The following is a 21,276-nucleotide window of genomic DNA, read 5'->3' as shown; positions in this document are numbered from 1 at the left end:
TATCAACCCAGAAAACCAGTACACCCGAAAAAATAATGTTTTCTATGTAAATCAGTTTTAAAAATGTAATTCATGTGCCTGTGAAAAAGTGAGACAAAGTTTGTTTTGATCATTTTATTTAAAAAAAAAATTGGAATGGCTGATTAATGATTGGAATGATTCATTGACGATTCCAGACAAGTCAATTATAAAAAAGTAATTGCAGTCTTATTTTGACAGTTGTTATCTGGACTACAGAGACTTTAAAACGCTTAAAAAAATGACTGTCATTACAAAATCAAAATGTATTTAAAAAAAGCCTTCAGTCACCATCTGGTTGTTAATGTATTCAAAAGGTTTAATGTAAAATAGAAGTGTAATTCTATGAGTGTGATATTTCCCCAGTAATATAAATATATGAACTGATTGAAATCCGTTATTTTATTTGTGTAGTTTCCAAAATTCACAACCAGATTCACATTCATTAAAAGGACGTGTCATATTTACTTCCTTGTTATGGTAAAATGAACAACACATCAACATGCATCTGTCAGAAAAGGGGAACAGTTGGTCACCACAGGAAAACCCTAAACCACGCGTAAAAAGCGCTGCGGCTCGTCCCGTCTCGACGGGGAGGCCAAACTCGGCACAACACCGGCTAACGTTAGCCGCTGTAGCATCCTTAGCATCTCAACCCCCCCCCCCCCCCCGCCCCGCCCGCCACTAGCAACCCTGGCTAGCATCCTTGGCTAGCATCCCTCGCATCCTCCAGCGCCTTTAGGCCGGGGCCGGTGCACACAGACGCCGCTGACCTCGCCTCCCCGGCCCGCCTCACACACGCACGTTCACCGCCACAAAAAGCCCGCACAGCTCACGCAGACCTCCATCTACGTCTGCCCCGCTAAAACATACAAAGCTCCTCGCCAAGCCGGATGTTATGTAACCCTTAATGACACACGTCCTTGAAACAAAAGCTGTTGTTCTGGCGGAGTGTTTTGTGTGTGTTTTTTATGTGCGCGGAGCCTGGAGCCCGGAGGCGGCGAGCGCACGGCGGGGTTTTGGGGGCTTCGTTCTTGCCCGAAACCCCCCCCCCCCCCCGCGCGCCTTGAGCCCCGGTGACTGAAACGCAGCGTCTCTCCAGTGTCTTGTGTCAGCCATTGTTTTTGTTGTCATTGGGGGGCTCACGTTTGTTTCTCACGCCATGTCCTCACGACGATGGCGAGCGCCGAGGGCAAACGCCGCGAGCAACAACACGCACAAGCTCTGATTTAGTGTTAGTGTTTTGTTTTTAGTATTTTTATGTAGATTTACATTGTATATTATGCTTAATGAGCGAGCGTTGCGTCGCAGCAGACAGTCATCTCATCCGTTAGTGCTCTTTGTGCTTTCCTAGTTCTGCATTTGTCCGTCTGTGGGATAAGATTTGCAGTTAAATGTCGTTTGTATTGCTGTGTTTGTATTGCTGTGAATGCATTTGAATGTGTCTCTGGGGTTTTCCGTGCTATTCCACTCTCAATCATAAAGAAAATGAATGCAATGACTGGGCCTCACTAATTAGATGACCTGATAATTAGATCTGATTTTAAGGTGTAGGTTGTCTCATCATAAGGTTTCATTTTACAGTTGTGAACAAACTGAAGAAAAAGTCAGATTTCTTTTTCAATAATCTGATTACTCCAGAAAAATAGTCATAATATGTAACGGCATGCGTCAATGTAGATAATTATAGTTGGAGACATTATCTTTTACTCTACTTGTCCAGTGTTTTGGTCATTTTAATAGCAATTTATCATGATTTGTTGTTGCATGTTTCTATTCACCTGCTGCAGTGTTTTCCATAGATTGTGCTGAAACGATGACGTCAAAGGCAAACGCATTTCTATTTTGTACAAATATTCGGTTATAAATGTCACTTATTCGCTCAAGTCCATCTCTAAACAGTTCCAGTGTTGTTAAAAAAAGAAGCTTTTTAAGATAAACAGGCCAAAAGTATTATTTGTTATACTTTTTGATGGTTTAGAATGTTCTTTTAGACTATGGTGGATAAAATAAGACATCATAGCCTCTTTTATTAATGGAAAACGCTGAAAATGTACAAATTGTGAGATGAATAATGGTTCCTCTTATCTTGTGGCAAAAATATTCACAATTTATTTAGTCACATTCACCAATCTCGATTTTATTTAAATTGTCTTGAAAAAAAAAAAAAATGGTTTGAAGTCTTAGTTTCCTGAACATAAACACGACAGGCTTTTAATCATCGCCATTTAATATAAAAATAGTACAAAGTTATTCCTTCAAAGTCAGAAACCACATGTTTTTACCGACAGAGGAGGATGTTTATTAAAATGACAAGAAATCACTGAATCTTGATCTCGATTTAAAGTCTCTGTCAGTAATAACACATAATGACAAAATGAACAACTATTGCAGCCCTACATTCTGAATTCTATTGAAAACCAGGTCATTTGGCCGTGTTTTTTCCGCAGATGCACGTTCCCTTTTGTCCGTTGCTACTTTGTTTTGAAAGTGTCTAAATGACGAATGCCTTTTGTAACCAGGAAATGTCTCTGGGAAATCTAACCTGCGTTTTCCCTCCGCTTCCTTCCAGGTTGACTCACGGCTGCGGCGATTCCACGTTTCGACACCGCGAGCGAAGTCGAGGAAGTTAGAGAGAGAGACCGGAGTCGTACGTTTTTTTTGGAGGCGAGAGGACGTTTCGGCGCGGGAGGAACCTTGGAAGTGAACCGGGAAGTGAACCGGGAAGTGATTGTAGCGGGGTTCGCGTGTGGAGTCGAGAGCGCAGGAGCAGGTTCGGGCGGAGGACCGGGGGGTCAGAGTTGAAAGGAGAGCGGCCTCGATAAAGTCATCACACTGGGAGAAGAGGGCGAGGCGGTGAGGAGACGCCACCATGAGCGACCAAAACGTCATCAAGGAGGGCTGGGTCCAGAAACGAGGTGAGAGACGGGCCTCGTTTTACGCCTTTACTAACGGCAGGATATGATGAAGACGGGCTACGTGCAATAACTGCTGTGCAATAACGATTAGAGGGTGGGAAAGGTGTCGAAATTGAGATAATGCTGGGAATGTTGGTATATTTGAATAAAAATTATGCAAAAAGAGCTGATTCTTAAAAACAAAAATGAATCACTTGCTCTTTTTGTGATTGCGTTTTCAGACATTTTGCATTCGTCTGATGATTAAACCTCAATTAACACGTTTTATAGACGCTATCCAAAAGTCTTAAAACTCAAAGAGGAGACTGACATATGAACTGCTAAACTAGGATATTGCAGTGCAGGTTTTTATTCACACTAACAACTCACAGATAGGAAATATTTTGTCATTTACAGAAGACGTTATGTCCTAATTAAGTGCAGTTTTTGCAGTCTTCTGTCAAAATCAACAAAACGAATATTTAAAGGAGGAACTATGCAAAAATTGACCTTTTTTAAGGAGCTTTTAACCACTGAATGTGTATTTATTTTTGAGTCATCTTTATTCTCCATTGCTCCGTCAGTCCAGGTCTTCACCGTGTCATGCCCACTTATATTTACTTGCATCGTACTGCAATGTTATTTTCTTCAACGGTGACACTCGTCAGCGCCGTGTAACCATTTCGGCACAAATGAAGGCGATGTAATGTAAAGAGGCAGAATTAGATCAATATTGCGATTCAAAATGTCCAAAATACAACGTAATGATCCATGGGTGTCAGGCTTTTAGATAGGATTTGAAAACGCCCTGTCCAAATAATTTTGTCCGGGGGTACGAGGGCCGACTAGGCGGAAAAACAAGTAGCTTCGGCCTTCTCCGGACCACGGCTCGGCAGCCAATCAGAGCCAAGCACACAAATTTCATCGCCCAATCAGCGTGCAGCATGCAAATTTTCACTTGTAAACCGTAACGGCGGACTATTGTCAAATGCTTCCCGGCCCGATTTAATGATATTATTCCCTTTTTCTAAGATTTATTAATAAAATGCACTCGCAAATGTCTGTCCACATTTTAAAATGCCCCATCCAAAATACAGGAAGAAGGGGCCCTATCTAAAATCCTGACAGGTGTTGTCGATTAGAACTATTGAGAAGACAAAAGCACAGAAAGTCATCTTTAATACAAACGAGCCCAGTATAATATCCTGATCGAGTGTTTTTCCTTGTACCAGAGACTTTAGGTTTTCTCAGTCCCAAAACCTTCAAGATCAAGACGTCCATATGAAAGTCATTTTGAAGGAAGGAATTAAAACTGTAACTGTAGAATGTATCTAGAATTGATACTGGATTTAGCATCGATTTGTGTCTGATTTTGGATCTTTTCAAACCTTGCTCTCTGTCCCATGTTGCAGAACAGGAACCTGTCTTGTGTTTTGTTCACTATATGTGCTATAAAGATGGTAATTGCATTGTTTTTGGTGTATTTTGTTTCAGGAGAGTACATAAAGAACTGGCGACCACGTTATTTTCTGCTAAAGAACGATGGCTCCTTCATCGGATACAAAGATAAACCGCAAGACTCGGACCTCGCGTATCCTCTCAACAACTTCTCTGTAGCAAGTAAGACTCATTCATGGGTTTCTTCGTTTTTTCCATATGCGTTTTGAATTATATTTGAGCTTAATTTGACTGGACAGCAGAGACGTGATTGGGAAAATGCAAAAGCGTTCTGAGCTGATGCACTGAATGAACTGGGATGCCTTTTGTCATATCACTCTCCCTTTTTGAAGCATTTTCTGCTCATGTTTTCAGTTCTTTTTAAACTGTCATAAAGATGTCAAGATGATCAGATTAAGGACCATGGTGTGTTCAGACTGCGGCGTCAAGATCACGATGAACGCCTTTAGTGTGACACGGGACGGACGCCGGAGACACGTGTGTTTGACGTCCTGTACTTTTGAACAAGACACAAATCCACCTCTTGCTGACTTGTGCTGTGACTATTCATATTAATGACTGCGGCTCCAGAGGAAGCTCCTGATTGTTTGATGCGCCCCGAATTTTGCCACTGGTGTCGGACGCTGGGGAGGCTATGGAGGCTATGGAGGCTATGGAGGCTATGGAGGCTATGGAGGCTATGGAGGCTATGGAGGCTATGGAGGCTATGGAGGTTATGGAGGCTATGGAGGCTATGGAGGTTATGGGGAGGCTATGGAAGATGGGGAGGCTATGGAGGATGGGGAGGCTATGGTGAGGCTATGGTGAGGCTATGGTGAGGCTATGATGAGGCTATGGAGGATAGGGAGGCTGGAGAGGCTATGGAGGCTGGAGAGGCTATGGAGGCTGGAGAGGCTATGGAGGCTGGAGAGGCTATGGAGGATGGGGAGGCTATGGAGGATGGGGAGGCTATGGAGGATGGGGAGGCTATGGAGGATGGGGAGGCTATGGAGGATGGGGAGGCTATGGAGGATGGGGAGGCTATGGAGGATGGGGAGGCTATGGAGGATGGGGTGGCTATGGAGGATGGGGAGGCTATGGAGGATGGGGTGGCTATGGTGGATGGGGTGGCTATGGTGAGGCTATGGAGGATGGGGAGGCTATGGTGAGGCTATGGAGGATGGGGAGGCTATGGAGAGGCTATGGAGGATGGGGAGGCTATGGAGAGGCTATGGAGGATGGGGAGGCTATGGAGAGGCTATGGAGAGGCTATGGAGGATTGGGAGGCTATGGTGAGGCTATGGAGGATGGGGTGGCTATGGAGGATGGGGAGGCTATGGTGAGGCTATGGAGGATGGGGTGGCTATGGAGGATGGGGAGGCTATGGTGAGGCTATGGAGGATGGGGTGGCTATGGAGGATGGGGAGGCTATGGTGAGGCTATGGAGGATGGGGTGGCTATGGAGGATGGGGAGGCTATGGAGGATGGGGAGGCTATGGAGAGGCTATGGTGAGGCTATGGAGGATAGGGAGGCTATGGTGAGGCTATGGAGAGGCTATGGTTAGGCTATGGAGGATAGGGAGGCTATGGTGAGGCTATGCCGCAGATGCCTGGGCGTTCGATCCGCACTGCTCCAAAAGCGTCGTAAACGCTGCCGACGCTTTTGGAGCGCTGCATTCCTCCAAAAACCCTCCTGGCATCGTCCCGTACGCGAGAATCCATGCCGCAGGCATGGGCCATGCTTGTATCTGCTCAAATCAATGGAAGTCTATGGGGAGTGGGCGGGGCATCCCGACGGAATAGGGAGTGACGAGCGCGTAAGCGCTCGTAATGATGATTCCACCCCATGGCGGCATCGGGAAGGCTTAGAGCTGTCAAACGATGTATAATTTGTTGTTATAGTGGAAACGGCTATATTGTTTTTGCTAAAAATATTATTATTATTAGGCCCGAGCGCCACAAGCTGGCGAGAGGCCTATTAATCTCGTAAGGCCGTGCAAAGCACGGCTGCGAAAGTGCGCACATAGTGCGCACGAAATCGAGCGCGAAGCGCTCGCCCACTTCCAAACACTCACTAACGCACTCCTTCACTCATGCACGCCCCGTGCATACTAATTAGTAGTAGGAAAATGGAACATTACCGTTGTAAACGGGCGAAGCCCGTGCAAAAGTTCGCACTAAACGAGCACTTTACATTGGGATGACGACCGCGAAGCGGTCGTCATCCCCATATAAAGCACTCATTTGCGCTAAGTAGCTCACGAATACGTGCATATAAGCATGTAATGCAAAAATTGAACATTATTACTGTATAGAGGGCCAAAAACACAAAGTGGGCGGAGCCCACTCAAAATTATCGAAAGTACCCGTCAGTGACCAGGGACCCACACCATGAGGTAGGAAAGCGCGAGCGCTTTCCGAAAATGTATAGTTTATGATATTTGAAAAATGGGAAACATTGTTTTCGCATCGGAATATTATTCTTTCTTTCTTTCTTTCTTCTTCTCGGGACCAACCCCCCTATTTTTCACCCAGTGAACATTGACGAAAAGTCACAAAAATTTGCACACCTCTAAAAATCGTGCCTCTCTACATTCTGGCTATTTCCCTTTTCTAAAATAAAAAAAATTGGCGCGTCAGCGCCACCAAATGTACCAAAAATGCATTGAGAGATGGGAAATGACCCAAAAAAAATCTGATCGTAGAATCATGAAATTTGGCGCAGAGGTAGATGGTGACAAGAGAAGTAAAAAATATTATTACGGCAATGCCGTCCGCCCAACCAAATGTCGGCCATATTGCTTCAAAAATGGCTAAACATGACTTCGGAGTTTTTCCAAACGTCGTACTTTTACGAACTCCTCCCAGGGCGTTGGCCCTAAAAAGCTGAAATTTGGTGAAAATGCTACTGAGGAGTGGGACATCAAAAGTTATCCAAATTACATTGATACCTCTCACGGTCTCTGAGCGGCGAAGCCGCAAACTGTAGCTAGAATTTCAGAAATCTCCCATATTTAAAATTTCTGCCGTTTGCGCAGATAAAGTCCGAATTGCGTCAAATTAGAATCAGTTGTTAAACTCTTTGCCCTAAACCTACTTGAAGTGAAATAAATTCATTTGGCGCCACAGCGCCCCCTACAGATTTTATATGGAGGTTAAATGTTTAGTTTTGCGAAATTATATGAAATTTGACACACAACTCAATTTTAGCATCCCCATCAAAAAAGTCAATGACTCATGTCATAATTGTTATGGCGTTGCCGTAACGATGACCGAAACCTTTCATGTTTACACTTTAGACTTTCACAAACTCCTCCCAGGGCGTCAGCCCTATTAACCTGAAATTTGGTGAGACTCATCTTCAAGACCATCAAAAGTTATCCACATTTTCATTCAAAGAGTCACGGTGTCTGTGCGGCAAAGCCGCACATTTTGCCAAGAATTCAAAATAAAATAGCTTTTTGATGGTAAAACAAAGGGGAGAAGATGTGACAGCGTCACAGATTCAGCAGTAGGCGTAATAAAAGGACAATTGGGGCTCCTCTTGCGGCGTGGCGGCGGCGTGGCGAGGGCCGATCATTGCCGCTTGCGGCTATATTTCTTTCTTCTTCTTTCTTCTTCTCGGGACCAACCCCCCTATTTTTCACCCAGTGAACATTGACGAAAAGTCACAAAAATGTTCACACCTCTAAAAATCGTGCCTCTCTACATTCTGGCTATTTCCCTTTTCTAAAATAAAAAAAATTGGCGCGTCAGCGCCCCCAAATGTACCAAAAATGCATTGAGAGATGGGAAATGACCCCAAAAAAATCTGATCGTAGAATCATGAAATTTGGCGCAGAGGTAGATGGTGACAAGAGAAGTAAAAAATATTATTACGGCAACGCCGTCCGCCCAACCAAATGTCGGCCATATTGCTTCAAAAATGGCTAAACATGACTTTGGAGTTTTTCCAAACTTTTACGAACTCCTCCCAGGGCGTTGGCCCTAAAAAGCTGAAATTTGGTGAAAATGCTACTGAGGAGTGGGACATCAAAAGTTATCCAAATTACATTGATACCTGTCACGGTCTCTGTGCGGCGAAGCCGCAAACTGCAGCAAGAATTTCAGAAATCTCCCAAATTTTACATTTCTGCCGTTTGCGCAGATAAAGTCCGAATTGCGTCAAATTAGAATCAGTTGTTAAACTCTTTGCCCTAAACCTACTTGAAGTGAAATAAATTAATTTGGAGCCACAGCGCCCCCTACAGATTTTATATGGAGGTTAAATATTTAGTTTTGCGAAATTATATGAAATTTGACACACAACTCAATTTTAGAATCCCCATCAAAAAAGTCAATGAGACCCATGTCATAATTGTTATGGCTTTGCCGTAACGATGACCGAAACCTTCCATGTTATTCCAATGGGGAAATCGCCAGAACATGTTTACACTTTAGACTTTCACAAACTCCTCTTAGGGCGTCAGCCCTATTAACCTGGAATTTGGTGAGACTCATCTTCAGGGGTGGACCATCAAAAGTTATCCACATTTTTATTCAAAGAGTCACGGTGTCTGTGCGGCAAAGCCGCACATTTTGCCAAGAATTCAAAATAAAATTGCTTTTTGATGGTAAAACAAAGGGGAGAAGATGTGACAGCGTCACAGATTCAGCAGTAGGCGTAATAAAAGGACAATTGGGGCGCGTTAGCGCCCCCTCCTCTTGCGGCGTGGCGGTGGCGTAGCGAGGGCCGATCATTGCCGCTTGCGGCTATATTTACTCTATTATTATTCTACTTGCACATACTGATCTTAACCTTGTCAGCAAGATGAATTCTCCTAATTTTTGTTCCAGATTGATTCTTGTGTTGAACTCAACGTATCAATCCGGTGTGAGCCAAGTTATTGATCCCTTTTAACAACCCTTTGTGCTCCGTGTTTGTTTTTATTAGAAATTCGTGATTGAGCAATACAATTTTGCCAAATGCCCAGAACTAACTATAAGTATAATGATGATTAAATGTCCACCACTGCCACTTCCTTTGCCTAGAATATTATTTAACACCACCTGGCCAAGTGACTGGACAGATCTGCGGAGAGGCGAGGCTCACAGTTGAGGAGTGTTTGCACCGGACACCCCAGTTCGGGTGACGCTTTGAACGCTGGGCGCACGTCTAAAGAAACTCGCCAGCAGAAACTCGCTCTCCGCCGCCAGACGCTCAAAACACGCCGCAAAAACGCTGATTTTGAATGTAACTGGAGACTTTGACGCTGTGGTGTGAACGCTCCTTTAGAATGCAGGTTTTTCAAAGCAATAAAACAGCTGAAACTGGACGAAAGCGTGATGGATAAGTTTAATACTGTGTAAATATATATATATATGTATGTGGGCGTTTAAGTATGGATACCAATGAAATGTCTTTATTCATTTATTCTTTCCCCCCTTTTTTCTGATGCCACGCCCTTATTCTCAACTTTTATTCCTAAAACTTAAGCCTCATCAAGTCTAGCACGCTCTTGAGTTTTTTAATTTATTACTATTATTATTATTATTATTTTTAATTTCCTGTATCATTTGTTTTGCTTTTGTTTTTTTTTAGGTTTTTAGTTTTTTTACCCCCTCTTCTGGTGTAATAATTGTTGTTGAGTTTGTGTATGTTTTATGTTCTGACAAAAAATAAAATGGTTAAAAAAAGGATAAGTTTAATACCATAGTGTGGAACATTTCAGCGATACCATTTCCACTGCATTTATCGTTCTTGACTGAGAAATGTCATATTGATAATTATTTTTGATTGAGTTATTCATTCTAATCAAAGACATATCACAAAGAATGGTTTAAAACGTTCACGGTGCATCTTTTCAGAGGAACTACTTATAACTGTGTGTTTGTTTTTGTTTGGTCAGAATGTCAGCTGATGAAGACGGAGCGACCCAAACCGAACACGTTTATAATCCGCTGTCTGCAGTGGACCACGGTCATCGAGAGGACCTTCCACGTGGACACGCCGGACGAGAGGTTCGCCAGTTCTTCCATTCACAGACTTCTCGGATCCAAGCGACGCCAAACGCTAAAAATAACCGAAACTAAAACGAGCGCCGGCTATTTATAACTACATCAAAAACAAAGTCAAAAACAAAGATAGTTTCTTTTTTAGAGCAGTTTGACCAAAAAAGGAAATGCTGCTACAACTTTGCTGGGAATTCAAATGTCACATTTACAAATCTTTTTTCCCCCCGATACTAAAGAAAAAGCTCCATTATCAATCTATGATGATAAATGAATTTAATAAATACATAAATACATAAATGAATATTTTAAATTAAAACAAATACAATTAAAAAAATAATAAATTACAAAATGAATAATAATAATAATAATAAAAAATATAGCCGCAAGCGGCAATGATCGGCCCTCGCTACGCCGCCGCCACGCCGCAAGAGGAGGGGCCGCTAACGCGCCCCAATTGTCCTTTTATTACGCCTACTGCTGAATCTGTGACGCTGTCACATCTTCTCCCCTTTGTTTTACCATCAAAAAGCAATTTTATTTTGAATTCTTGGCAAAATGTGCGGCTTTGCCGCACAGACACCGTGACTCTTTGAATAAAAATGTGGATAACTTTTGATGGTCCACCCCTGAAGATGAGTCTCACCAAATTCCAGGTTAATAGGGCTGACGCCCTAAGAGGAGTTTGTGAAAGTCTAAAGTGTAAACATGTTCTGGCGATTTCCCCATTGGAATAACATGGAAGGTTTCGGTCATCGTTACGGCAAAGCCATAACAATTATGACATGGGTCTCATTGACTTTTTTGATGGGGATTCTAAAATTGAGTTGTGTGTCAAATTTCATATAATTTCGCAAAACTAAATATTTAACCTCCATATAAAATCTGTAGGGGGCGCTGTGGCTCCAAATTAATTTATTTCACTTCAAGTAGGTTTAGGGCAAAGAGTTTAACAACTGATTCTAATTTGACGCAATTCGGACTTTATCTGCGCAAACGGCAGAAATGTAAAATTTGGGAGATTTCTGAAATTCTTGCTGCAGTTTGCGGCTTCGCCGCACAGAGACCGTGACAGGTATCAATGTAATTTGGATAACTTTTGATGTCCCACTCCTCAGTAGCATTTTCACCAAATTTCAGCTTTTTAGGGCCAACGCCCTGGGAGGAGTTCGTAAAAGTTTGGAAAAACTCCAAAGTCATGTTTAGCCATTTTTGAAGCAATATGGCCGACATTTGGTTGGGCGGACGGCGTTGCCGTAATAATATTTTTTACTTCTCTTGTCACCATCTACCTCTGCGCCAAATTTCATGATTCTACGATCAGATTTTTTTGGGGTCATTTCCCATCTCTCAATGCATTTTTGGTACATTTGAGGGCGCTGACGCGCCAATTTTTTTTATTTTAGAAAAGGGAAATAGCCAGAATGTAGAGCGGCACGATTTTTAGAGGTGTGAACATTTTTGTGACTTTTCGTCAATGTTCACTGGGTGAAAAATAAGGGGGTTGGTCCCGAGAAGAAGAAAGAAGAAGAAAGAATAATATTCCGATGCGAAAACAATGTTTCCCATTTTTCAAATATCATAAACTATACATTTTTGGAAAGCGCTCGCGCTTTCCTACCTCATGGTGTGGGTCCCTGGTCACTGACGGGTACTTTCGTTAATTTTGAGTGGGCTCCGCCCACTTTGTGTTTTTGGCCCTCTATACAGTAATAATGTTCAATTTTTGCATTACATGTTTATATGCACGGAACATGCAAGAGATGGGGAACGTATTCGTGAGCTACTTAGCGCAAATGAGTGCTTTATATGGGGATGATGTAAAGTGCTCGTTTAGTGCGCACTTTTGCACGGGCTTCGCCCGTTTACAACGGTAATGTTCCATTTTCCTACTACTAATTAGTATGCACGGGGCGTGCGTGAGTGAAGGAGTGCGTTAGTGAGTGTTTGGAAGTGGGCGAGCGCTTCGCGCTCGATTTCGTGCGCACTACGTGCGCACTTTCGCAGCCGTGCTTTGCACGGCCTTACGAGATTAATAGGCCTCTCGCCAGCTTGTGGCGCTCGGGCCTAAATGTATATACAAAAATACAAACAAAAAAATAAGAAAAGAAAAGCTACAAGCAGTGATAAAGGCCCTTCCTCGCCAAACCGGCCTGAAGTATGACTAGGATTAGGGTTAGGGTTACAAACATTTTATAGCCTTTAGAAAGTAATTTACAAAAGCCACGCCCATATCATATCAAAATATTACATCGGGTCAAACAATACGTTTTTTTAGTCTAATTAGTAGGTTTTGGCAAAAAGTATCAATATAATATCAATAAAACTGTACGCTACCGGCAGCCATTTTGATTCTTGTCGCTAATGTAATGCTAACACTTTTAAACTGCATAAACTGCTCAAACACCCGAACAGTTCCAATCTTTAGTGTCGGCTGTGGTTCTGACGTTTATCAATCAAACGTACAGATGCATTTTAAATTGCTAATGTGGCTGTGACGTAGCGGCTTGTGTAGAACGTTTGAAGAAATCCTCTAACCGCAGAAAAGTGGCTTGTTTGTGTCTGAAACCTTCTCTGTGTGTGATAATAGCACCACACTTTGATGAAACCAGTCAAGTCTGTGTAAAGTCAAGTAAAAGCCGTTCAAAAGCCTGGATATTTGCAACATTTGTGAACCACTTTTGCGTTTATAAAAAGGTAAAATACATAAAGTAAACACTCATCGCTCCCCGTAGAAACAATATATCTCCAACCTGCCGCAATTTAACTCTTTTATTCTTGATGTGTGACGTGTTTTGGCTTGAAACCAATAGTGACTACTCCAGAATTTGATATAAAAATGTGTTCATTGGTCATAAGTGATCTGAGTTTAGTCAGTTGGAAACTTTAATGTGAAACTGAACTGAACTGAACTGTAGGTAAACTTCAGGAAATAACATGGACTCAACTTGAAAATAGACAAATTCAACAAACAATGGACAAAATAGGACAGTTATTTTAAACTTAATATGCTTCAACTCCCTCTGGTCCTGGTTGTTTTTTTTAATTTAAATTTCTATTTTGATTATTACGTTGTTTTTTTGTTTTGTTTTTTTAACTGTACGTAAAAAACATCAGATTGAGCTTATTTAGGACGATTTCTTTCAAATATGAGGCGTGTGAAATATGCTTTGGCTCCAGTTGGATTGGGGGCAAAAAGGGGGCAAAAAGGGGGCAAAAAGGGGGCAAAAAGGGGGCAAAATAAGGTCTGGGTCTCATTGGCTTTTCAGATCAGGAGGACAAATGGGATTTTCTGATGCTTTCTGATTCAACTGCTTATCGTCATGGAAATGCCTTTAATGCCACACTGTGGGACATTCCGTAACATAGAAGTCAGTCACTGCACCTTTTAAACAAATGATATTAAAGGAGATGTATTATGATTTTATAAGGTGCTCAGTATTAAGCTATAACAAAAGTAGATGATCATCGTACATTTTGTTCATTGTAAACTGCAACATTGATCTAAAGCGGACGAAGCCCCGCCTCTTCATACTGGCAAGCTCCGCCTCCACATATCAGTTTAACGAGCAGTAGATTGTCATTTACCTGTTTTTATTTTTGAAAAGCAGCCACATGACATTTTAGAACTCCTAGTGTGTTACTTGGAGGCCTAATATTTAAAATAACCACAACCAAGTACAGGGATGTGGGCGGGGATAGGGGGAAAGTGAAAGAGGAATTTCCAGAGCCTTAATTGCAGGACAAAACAGGATAGAAGAAGAATAAAATCCCCTTTTTGCCACAAAAACATTTACCGGTAGGTTCCAACTTTTCAATGGTAAACAGCCATTACAACACAGCATTTATTTAAGCCAGTTCCTTTTAATTCATAACTCAAAACCACAACTGCAGTATTTCCCTTCCTGATTTGTGGATTAACAATAGCTTCATCAGCCGCACTGAGCCGCTCTGGTTTGGACCGGGGCAAAAACACACGTTGCTCGGCGCCTGGACTCGTACAAACGCAGGAAGTGAGGCGCTGGGGCCGGTTCACAAACACATTTATGTCTGAGTCGTGTTATTACAAACGCTCACAACAGCCGCAAAACTGCACCGAGAAGCAGCTGCAGCACGGAAACTGAACTGAACCGACGCTGCTGCAGATCCGCTCTGAAACATGACATTGAATCATTATTGTTTCATTGGTTTTAGAAGTGTAATTGTTTTGTCCAGTGATAGGTCGATAATAAGTCGGCTAATTATAGTTTGGTTGGGATTTTAAGACAAACGCTGGAAGAGGAACGAATCAAATGATCATTTCTATTGAACGTTGAGAGTTTAAATACACTTTGGACCAAATAAATGTTGAAATATAGTGACTGAAGGCTTCAAGAGAGAGAATATTTAAGAATAAAGTCTAATATTGATGAATTTTATTGAATTATGTCACTGTCTTTATCAGTTCTAGAGTCTGTCCCACTAGTAAATAAATATGGACCTCTAAAAATGATTGTTCCATGATTGTTTGGCAATGCAAATATTTCATTCTACATCAGGATAAACAAAAGTATTTCTGATTCTGGGCTTACAAGTTCCTCGCACCAGACCATAAACTGTGATGTGGAAGATCAATACTTCATATGTTTGAATACATGAGTTTGTCGACTAGAAGCAGAGGTGGAGAGTGTATTCTACTACCCACCTCAAGTAAAAGTATAATTAGTAACAAAAATGACCAAAAAGTACAGCTGAAACCCTTTTAACAAGTAAAAAGTACAAAAGCGCACCATCGTAACTGAACTAAAAAAGTAAAAACACACAGTTAATGAGGGGGAAAAAAGTGAATCAACCCATTTTGCTAATGTAAGGAGTAAAAAGTGCAGATACTTGTGGTAAAACGCTGAAGAGTAGAAGTAAAACGTTGTCTGAAACCTGGTCTCTCCTCTGCGTCGCAGGGACGAATGGGCCGAGGCGATCACCATGGTGGCAGAGTCTCTGGCCAAACAGGAAGAGGAAGGGATCCTGTCCAGCCCGACGTCTCAGATCGAGAACGTGAACGAGGAGGAGATGGACACCACCATCAGCCACTACAAGAGGAAGGTACGAGAACTCTAGAGGAACCCTGGAGGAGTCACGATGAGTGCTTCTGTGCAGAGGCCCTCGTGTCTCAGCGTGACCCACCGACGAATGTGAAAGTCTCTACATGTGTGCACAGTCGACTTGTGTGTAGTGGTTGTAGTGCAGAGCTGTTCAGAGCCACTTATACCACTAGGGGGCCCCGTCGCCAGGGTTCTGGTTCAGTTCTGTGTGAGGAAAATCAGCTCGTTAATAATTGTCAGTTTTATCTTGAATGTTTTATTTTTAACCCTAATCCTAAACCGTGAACAAAGGTTTCATTGATTAAATAAGTAGGGCAGTTGGTGACTGGGGGACTGTAGATGTTTCCAGTGAATGGATTATAGCAAATGAGGAATTCCAGCCTCGCTCTAATGGCATTTGGGTGATTTAACTAGATATATGAATGGATAAATACCGCATTGATCCATAATGTAAGATCTGCTGACACTAAAAATGCTGATTTAATCTTACTTACAACATTGGACATGATGGACAAGTTGTTGTTATAATGTGTGTTTTGGTTCAAGCCGTTTGTCCAATCAGAAAGTAGAATGAGCTCATTTGCGTTGCCAGTTTCAAAGCTGAAATCCAGTGCGTTCGAACCTCTTTGTCCTCTCTGATCTGAGGTCGCGACCTGAAGCCCGGCTCCTGCAGCAGTCATGAATCCGAGCCAGTTTGGCCTCTGCAGAAACACAAACTCTTCTTTCTGCAGGTCAAAAGCTCTGGACTCGGGGCTCAGTGTGATTGTTGTTCCTTTAAAACCACAAGAGCACAGACACACAGAATGATGATAAGTGAATCCGCACAGAGCCGCTCCGGGGTGGGATCCTGGCTATAAAAACGCATATATTGTTTTGGGGAGAGCTAATTTTGTGGTTTGTACGGGTTGTGACCACCAGGGGGCATCGGCAAGAATGCACCAGGAGAGATGATCCAGGGTTTTCTCTTTATTAAATATTTTAGTCAATTATAATGGTGGTTGGTATTTACAATAGCAGGTACTAAGCATGTAAATACGTGTGTGGTTCTGCAATAGAAACAAGAAGAACATAAATTATAATACAATCTGTAAACAACAACATATAATGCACAAATGCACATAAGATAAGATATTCCTTTATTGTCCACTCATGGGGAAATTTCATTGTTGCAACGCAGTAGATACAGAGGAAAAGGACAGATAACTTATAGGAAGTTTAAAACACTCTTAATAGAAGAACTCTTATAAACAAAACTCTTATAAACAAAAACTCCTACAGACAAAACCTCATTTCCTAATAAGGAATGGAAGGGAAAATAAATAAAAATAAAATGGCTAGCGTAAGACAAGATAATACTAATAATAATAATAATAATAATGGTAAAATAAACACTTCATGAGCTCCGTCATAACTACTGCTGTTAGCACTTAGCTCGTGGCACTTAGCATTTCCAAATACAAACGAGGTAAATATATGGCTTTAACTACACTATTTAACAATTCGAATGGCACGCAACACTTTATACAGTCTAGGAACAAAGGCGGGGTCTATGTTTGCTTTCATTTCTAACAACGACTCACTTTTTATCACGCACACCAAACGGCAACCACGAGCTCCACACGATGTGGGGGAAAACAACTAAAACTCTGCAAACACGTAGCATCCTCAACCTAAACTTGCCTGTGCTAACTCGTGATTGGTTACTCGGCCTGTCAATCAAGCACCCGGCAGAAACGGGGCGGGTCCATCGTCACGTACATCGTTAAAGCCCCTGATGTTTAGTGTGAAGTATACAGTATTTTCCGCACTATAAGGCTCACGTTAAAGCATTTCATTTTCTCAAAAAATGACAATGCGCCTTATAATCCAGTAAATTTGTGCCTTATATGTGGATGATTTCTGGTTGTGCTTACTGACCTCAAAGCAATTTTGAGTGGTACACATTTTGTTTTGCTTAATGCACCTTATATGTATGAAAAAATTATTAAAAAAAAAAAAAAAAATAGACCATTCATTGACAGTGCGCCTTATAATCCAGTGCGCCTTATAGTGCAGAAAATACGGTAATCGTTCCCCTGATGTGTCTTTAATTCTTCTCAAGGGTCAAAGGGTCAGACCAAGTCCCTGTTTCTGATTCACATTTATATCTTTGAAACTTAAACTTCCATTTCATTTGGTCTTGACATTACGTAGAGCTCGCTGTACTTTTACTGCAGTATTTCCGAGTGTGTCGTCACGAAGGCGAGAAAAGAGAAGACTGATCAGTTTTGTCTCGTTTTTCCAGACAATGAACGACTTTGACTATCTGAAGCTGCTGGGAAAAGGCACGTTCGGGAAAGTGATTCTGGTGCGAGAGAAAGCGAGCGGAACGTACTACGCCATGAAGATCCTCAAGAAGGAAGTCATCATCGCAAAGGTACTTTAGTCCGCGCTTTGGATTCATGTGCAGCGGCGATCGCAATTGGATTCGATTCTTTTCAACCAAGGTGCAGTTCAGAATGCAAAATGTCTGAGTTTAACAGTGGTGGAAAGAGCACTGGAAATGTGAGTTAAAGTGCCATTATGTTGCTAAAAATGTACTTCCTTAAGCGTACTTCTACTTTTGTACTTAAGTGAAGGATAAAGTAGGGCTGTAGTGGACTAAAGATGGATATCTAGGTCTTTTTTTGAGAGCTTGTGCCATGTTTCTGAGCAAAAGTGCACTCACAAGACGCTACATAGATGTGTACAGAAAACTACCAGTACACACTGTATTCATCTGTAAAAAGGCAGATTAAACTACAGTAAAAGTGAGTCGATAAAATAAACAGTTTGGTAAACTACACAGCCTATAAAGTACACATAATACACATGACAAATACTACTCCACGGACTCGTTACTTGTACTTTTTACACAATTTTATTTGATTAATTCAACAGTTATATGACAGTTGTACAAATTGTATTGGTTGTTTTAAATGACACTCCTCAGATTCTCCTCAGATTGGGCAGATGTTTTGAACAGATGAATGAGTTATAATGGGAATAGAAGCACAATTAGGCTAAAAAATATGTCTGTATACAGGGTACTGCACATTTGTACTCAAGTAAAAGTAAAAATACTAGTTACCAGTTACTTTTTAAACGCAATATTTCTGGAATTTTCTGTTATTTAATACTTAATAAGAGCAGACAAGGCAGAGCAGACAAGGCGGTGGAAAGAAGCAGAAACAGACGAAGACGACTGGAGCTTGAACTGTTCTCAACACTCACATGATGCGTAAATGTCACTAATTACAAAGACATGGCTCAAATTATACTCGATTACAAGTACAAGTTTAAAAATCTACTCCAAAAAGTGCAAGTTTATAATGATTTACTTTCCACCTCTGGCCGTACGTTCACACAATCACGCTACACATTATTGTATACCCCACATCAACACATTCTGTTCCTCTTTAGTTTTTGTTATCAGTTATTTAAAAGTGAAAAGTTAATTTGGGAACTTCAACTTAATATAGATTCGTGGGCCTTGCTATGATATGACATCAGAGCTCTAGCTTTAAATGTAACTGTACTCAAGGACAATTACAGGTTTAAAACTCGACCCAATTTTAAGGGTAATTGTACTTTTTTTTGGTTCAATTACAGTGACTTTTGTATTTGTATTTTGTAACTTTCCACTTCTGGATTTGAATGTTTTTGTCTTCTTTCCCTCGTCAGGATGTGGTTCACAGAAAGTCACTAGGCATCCATCTTTACATGATGCATAAATGTCACTAATTACAAAGACATGGCTCAAATTATACTCGATTACAAGTTTAAAAAATCGACTCCAAAAAGTGCAATCAGTTACTTTCCACCTCTGGCCGTACGTTCACACAATCACGCTACACATTATTGTATACCCCAGATCAACATTTTGTTACTTATTTTTTTCTTATCATTTATTTTAAAGTGAAAGCTTCATTTGTGATCTTTACTTTAACTTGAAATAGATTCGTGGGCCTTGCTATGATATCGGCAACAGAAGGAAGACAAATATTGGCTCAAAAAATCCATATCTAGCTTTAAATGTAACTATGATCAAGGACAATTGCAGGTTTAAAACTCGACCCAAAAAAAGTACAACTACCCTAAAAATTGGCCATCCATCCATCCATCTTCTGCCGCTTTATCCGGGGCCGGGTCGCGGGGGCAGCAGTCTCAGCAGGGACTCCCAGACTTCCTTCTCCCCAGACACTTCCTCTAACTCCTCCGGGGGGATCCCGAGGCGTTCCCAGGCCAGCCGAGAGACATAGTCTCTCTAGCGTGTCCTGGGTTTTCCCCGGGGCCTCTTCCCGGTGGGACATGCCTGAAACACCTCCCGAGGGAGGCGCCCAGGAGGCATCCGGAACAGATGCCCGAGCCACCTCAGCTGGCTCCTCTCGACGTGGAGGAGCAGCGGCTCTACTCCGAGCTCCCCCCGTGTGGCCGAGCTCCTCACCTTATCTCTAAGGGAGCGCCCAGCCACACGGCGGAGGAAACTCATTTCGACCGCTTGTATCCGCGATCTTGTTCTTTCGGTCACTACCCAAAGCTCGTGACCATAGGTCCAATAATGGTTCAATTACAGTGACTTTTATATTTGTAATTTGTAACTTTGAATGTTTTGTCTTCTTTTCCTCGTCAGGATGAAGTGGCTCACACGCTCACAGAAAGTCGAGTACTTAAAAACACTAGGCATCCATTCCTTACTGTGAGTATTTCAAAGACAAATGCGTAATTCATTGAAAATACACCTGACTTTGTACTGATTGTGTCTGATTAAAAATAAATGCTCTGTTTGTGTTTCAGTCGTTGAAGTATTCGTTCCAGACAAAAGACCGGCTCTGTTTTGTCATGGAATACGTGAACGGAGGAGAGGTCAGACACTTCCATATGCTTTATTCCTTTAAATACGACTTTTAATACAGTTTTCTTCGTCTAATACGTCACTGCTCCTCGAGTCTGTGATCAACTTTATTCAACGATTGGGCAAAAATATCTAATTGCGATTTTTCTGACGAACATTGCGATTCGTGTTCAAAGTTCACGTTTTAAATTTGTCCGGGAGAATTTTGCCAAAAAGACTGAACTTTGAACTGAGCTTTAAGGTTAGCATTGTATTTTTATGTTAAATGAAACGTGATGTTTTGTTGTTTTTGAAGAAATTATGGGACTTACAAATTGCAGCCTTTGCGATTTGCTGATTTTGTCTATTTAAAATTGCAATTCGACTGCGATTAAACTTGCGGCCCTAAATAATTCTACAATTTTTATAATGGTAATCGTTCTATGGACTATTCAGACCCTAAAACACGTACGAAAATGGTATTTCATAACAAATACAGCAGCATTATTAAATCACAATGCAAAAAAAATACACTTTATCCGTAAATATTCTCTATCCAGAAGCCTTCATTCACCATATTTCAACCTTTTATTTGGTTAAAACTGTACCATAGAAATAATTATTTGACCGATTATTGATGAAAGGAATCATCTTCCCAAATGTAAAGGAGACATTTAACATTGTTTAAATGTTTGGTTGCTGTGGAAGTTTCAACGTTTAGAACAATTAAAGTAGATTTTAAATCTTTCATCTGAGGTTGAAGGTTTTATTTTATGTAAAAATGCAATCTGTGGCACATTTCTTCCAGTCTAATGCTCATATTATTGACCTTTTTTAAAATGTCAAAATCCTGTAACAGAAGAAAAATGAAGCGGACCAGATCACATTTTCCAAGATGAATCAAAATCTGAATCTGCTTATGGCTTTATATCTTAACAACAAGAAAATAAGTAGCATGTTTTAAATGTCCAAGGTAGAAATGTCTGAGTTTGCGTTTCTA

General features: G+C 41.4%; 1 protein-coding gene across 1 annotated transcript in view; it reads left to right on the top strand.

Annotated features, from left to right (window-relative positions):
* The first annotated feature begins 2,698 nt into the window (after window positions 1–2,698).
* akt3b (v-akt murine thymoma viral oncogene homolog 3b) overlaps window positions 2,699–21,276 on the top strand; it is a 32,674-nt gene continuing 14,096 nt past the window's right edge. The window contains exons 1-7 of the mRNA XM_072462946.1: window positions 2,699–2,936; window positions 4,410–4,535; window positions 10,241–10,352; window positions 15,281–15,425; window positions 17,709–17,840; window positions 20,076–20,141; window positions 20,240–20,308. Of these exons, the coding sequence (XP_072319047.1) occupies window positions 2,891–2,936; window positions 4,410–4,535; window positions 10,241–10,352; window positions 15,281–15,425; window positions 17,709–17,840; window positions 20,076–20,141; window positions 20,240–20,308 (696 nt within the window). The 5' untranslated portion in view covers window positions 2,699–2,890. The remainder of the gene's footprint in view (window positions 2,937–4,409; window positions 4,536–10,240; window positions 10,353–15,280; window positions 15,426–17,708; window positions 17,841–20,075; window positions 20,142–20,239; window positions 20,309–21,276) is intronic.

This window comes from Eucyclogobius newberryi, unplaced genomic scaffold (assembly GCF_026437365.1).
Source record: "Eucyclogobius newberryi isolate DKJ021-1_F unplaced genomic scaffold, fEucNew1.0.hap1 SCAF_4, whole genome shotgun sequence".
Taxonomy (NCBI): Eukaryota; Metazoa; Chordata; class Actinopteri; order Gobiiformes; family Gobiidae; genus Eucyclogobius; species Eucyclogobius newberryi.
Note: the sequence above shows the minus strand (reverse complement) of the source record. Positions and strands in the feature narration are given on the sequence as shown.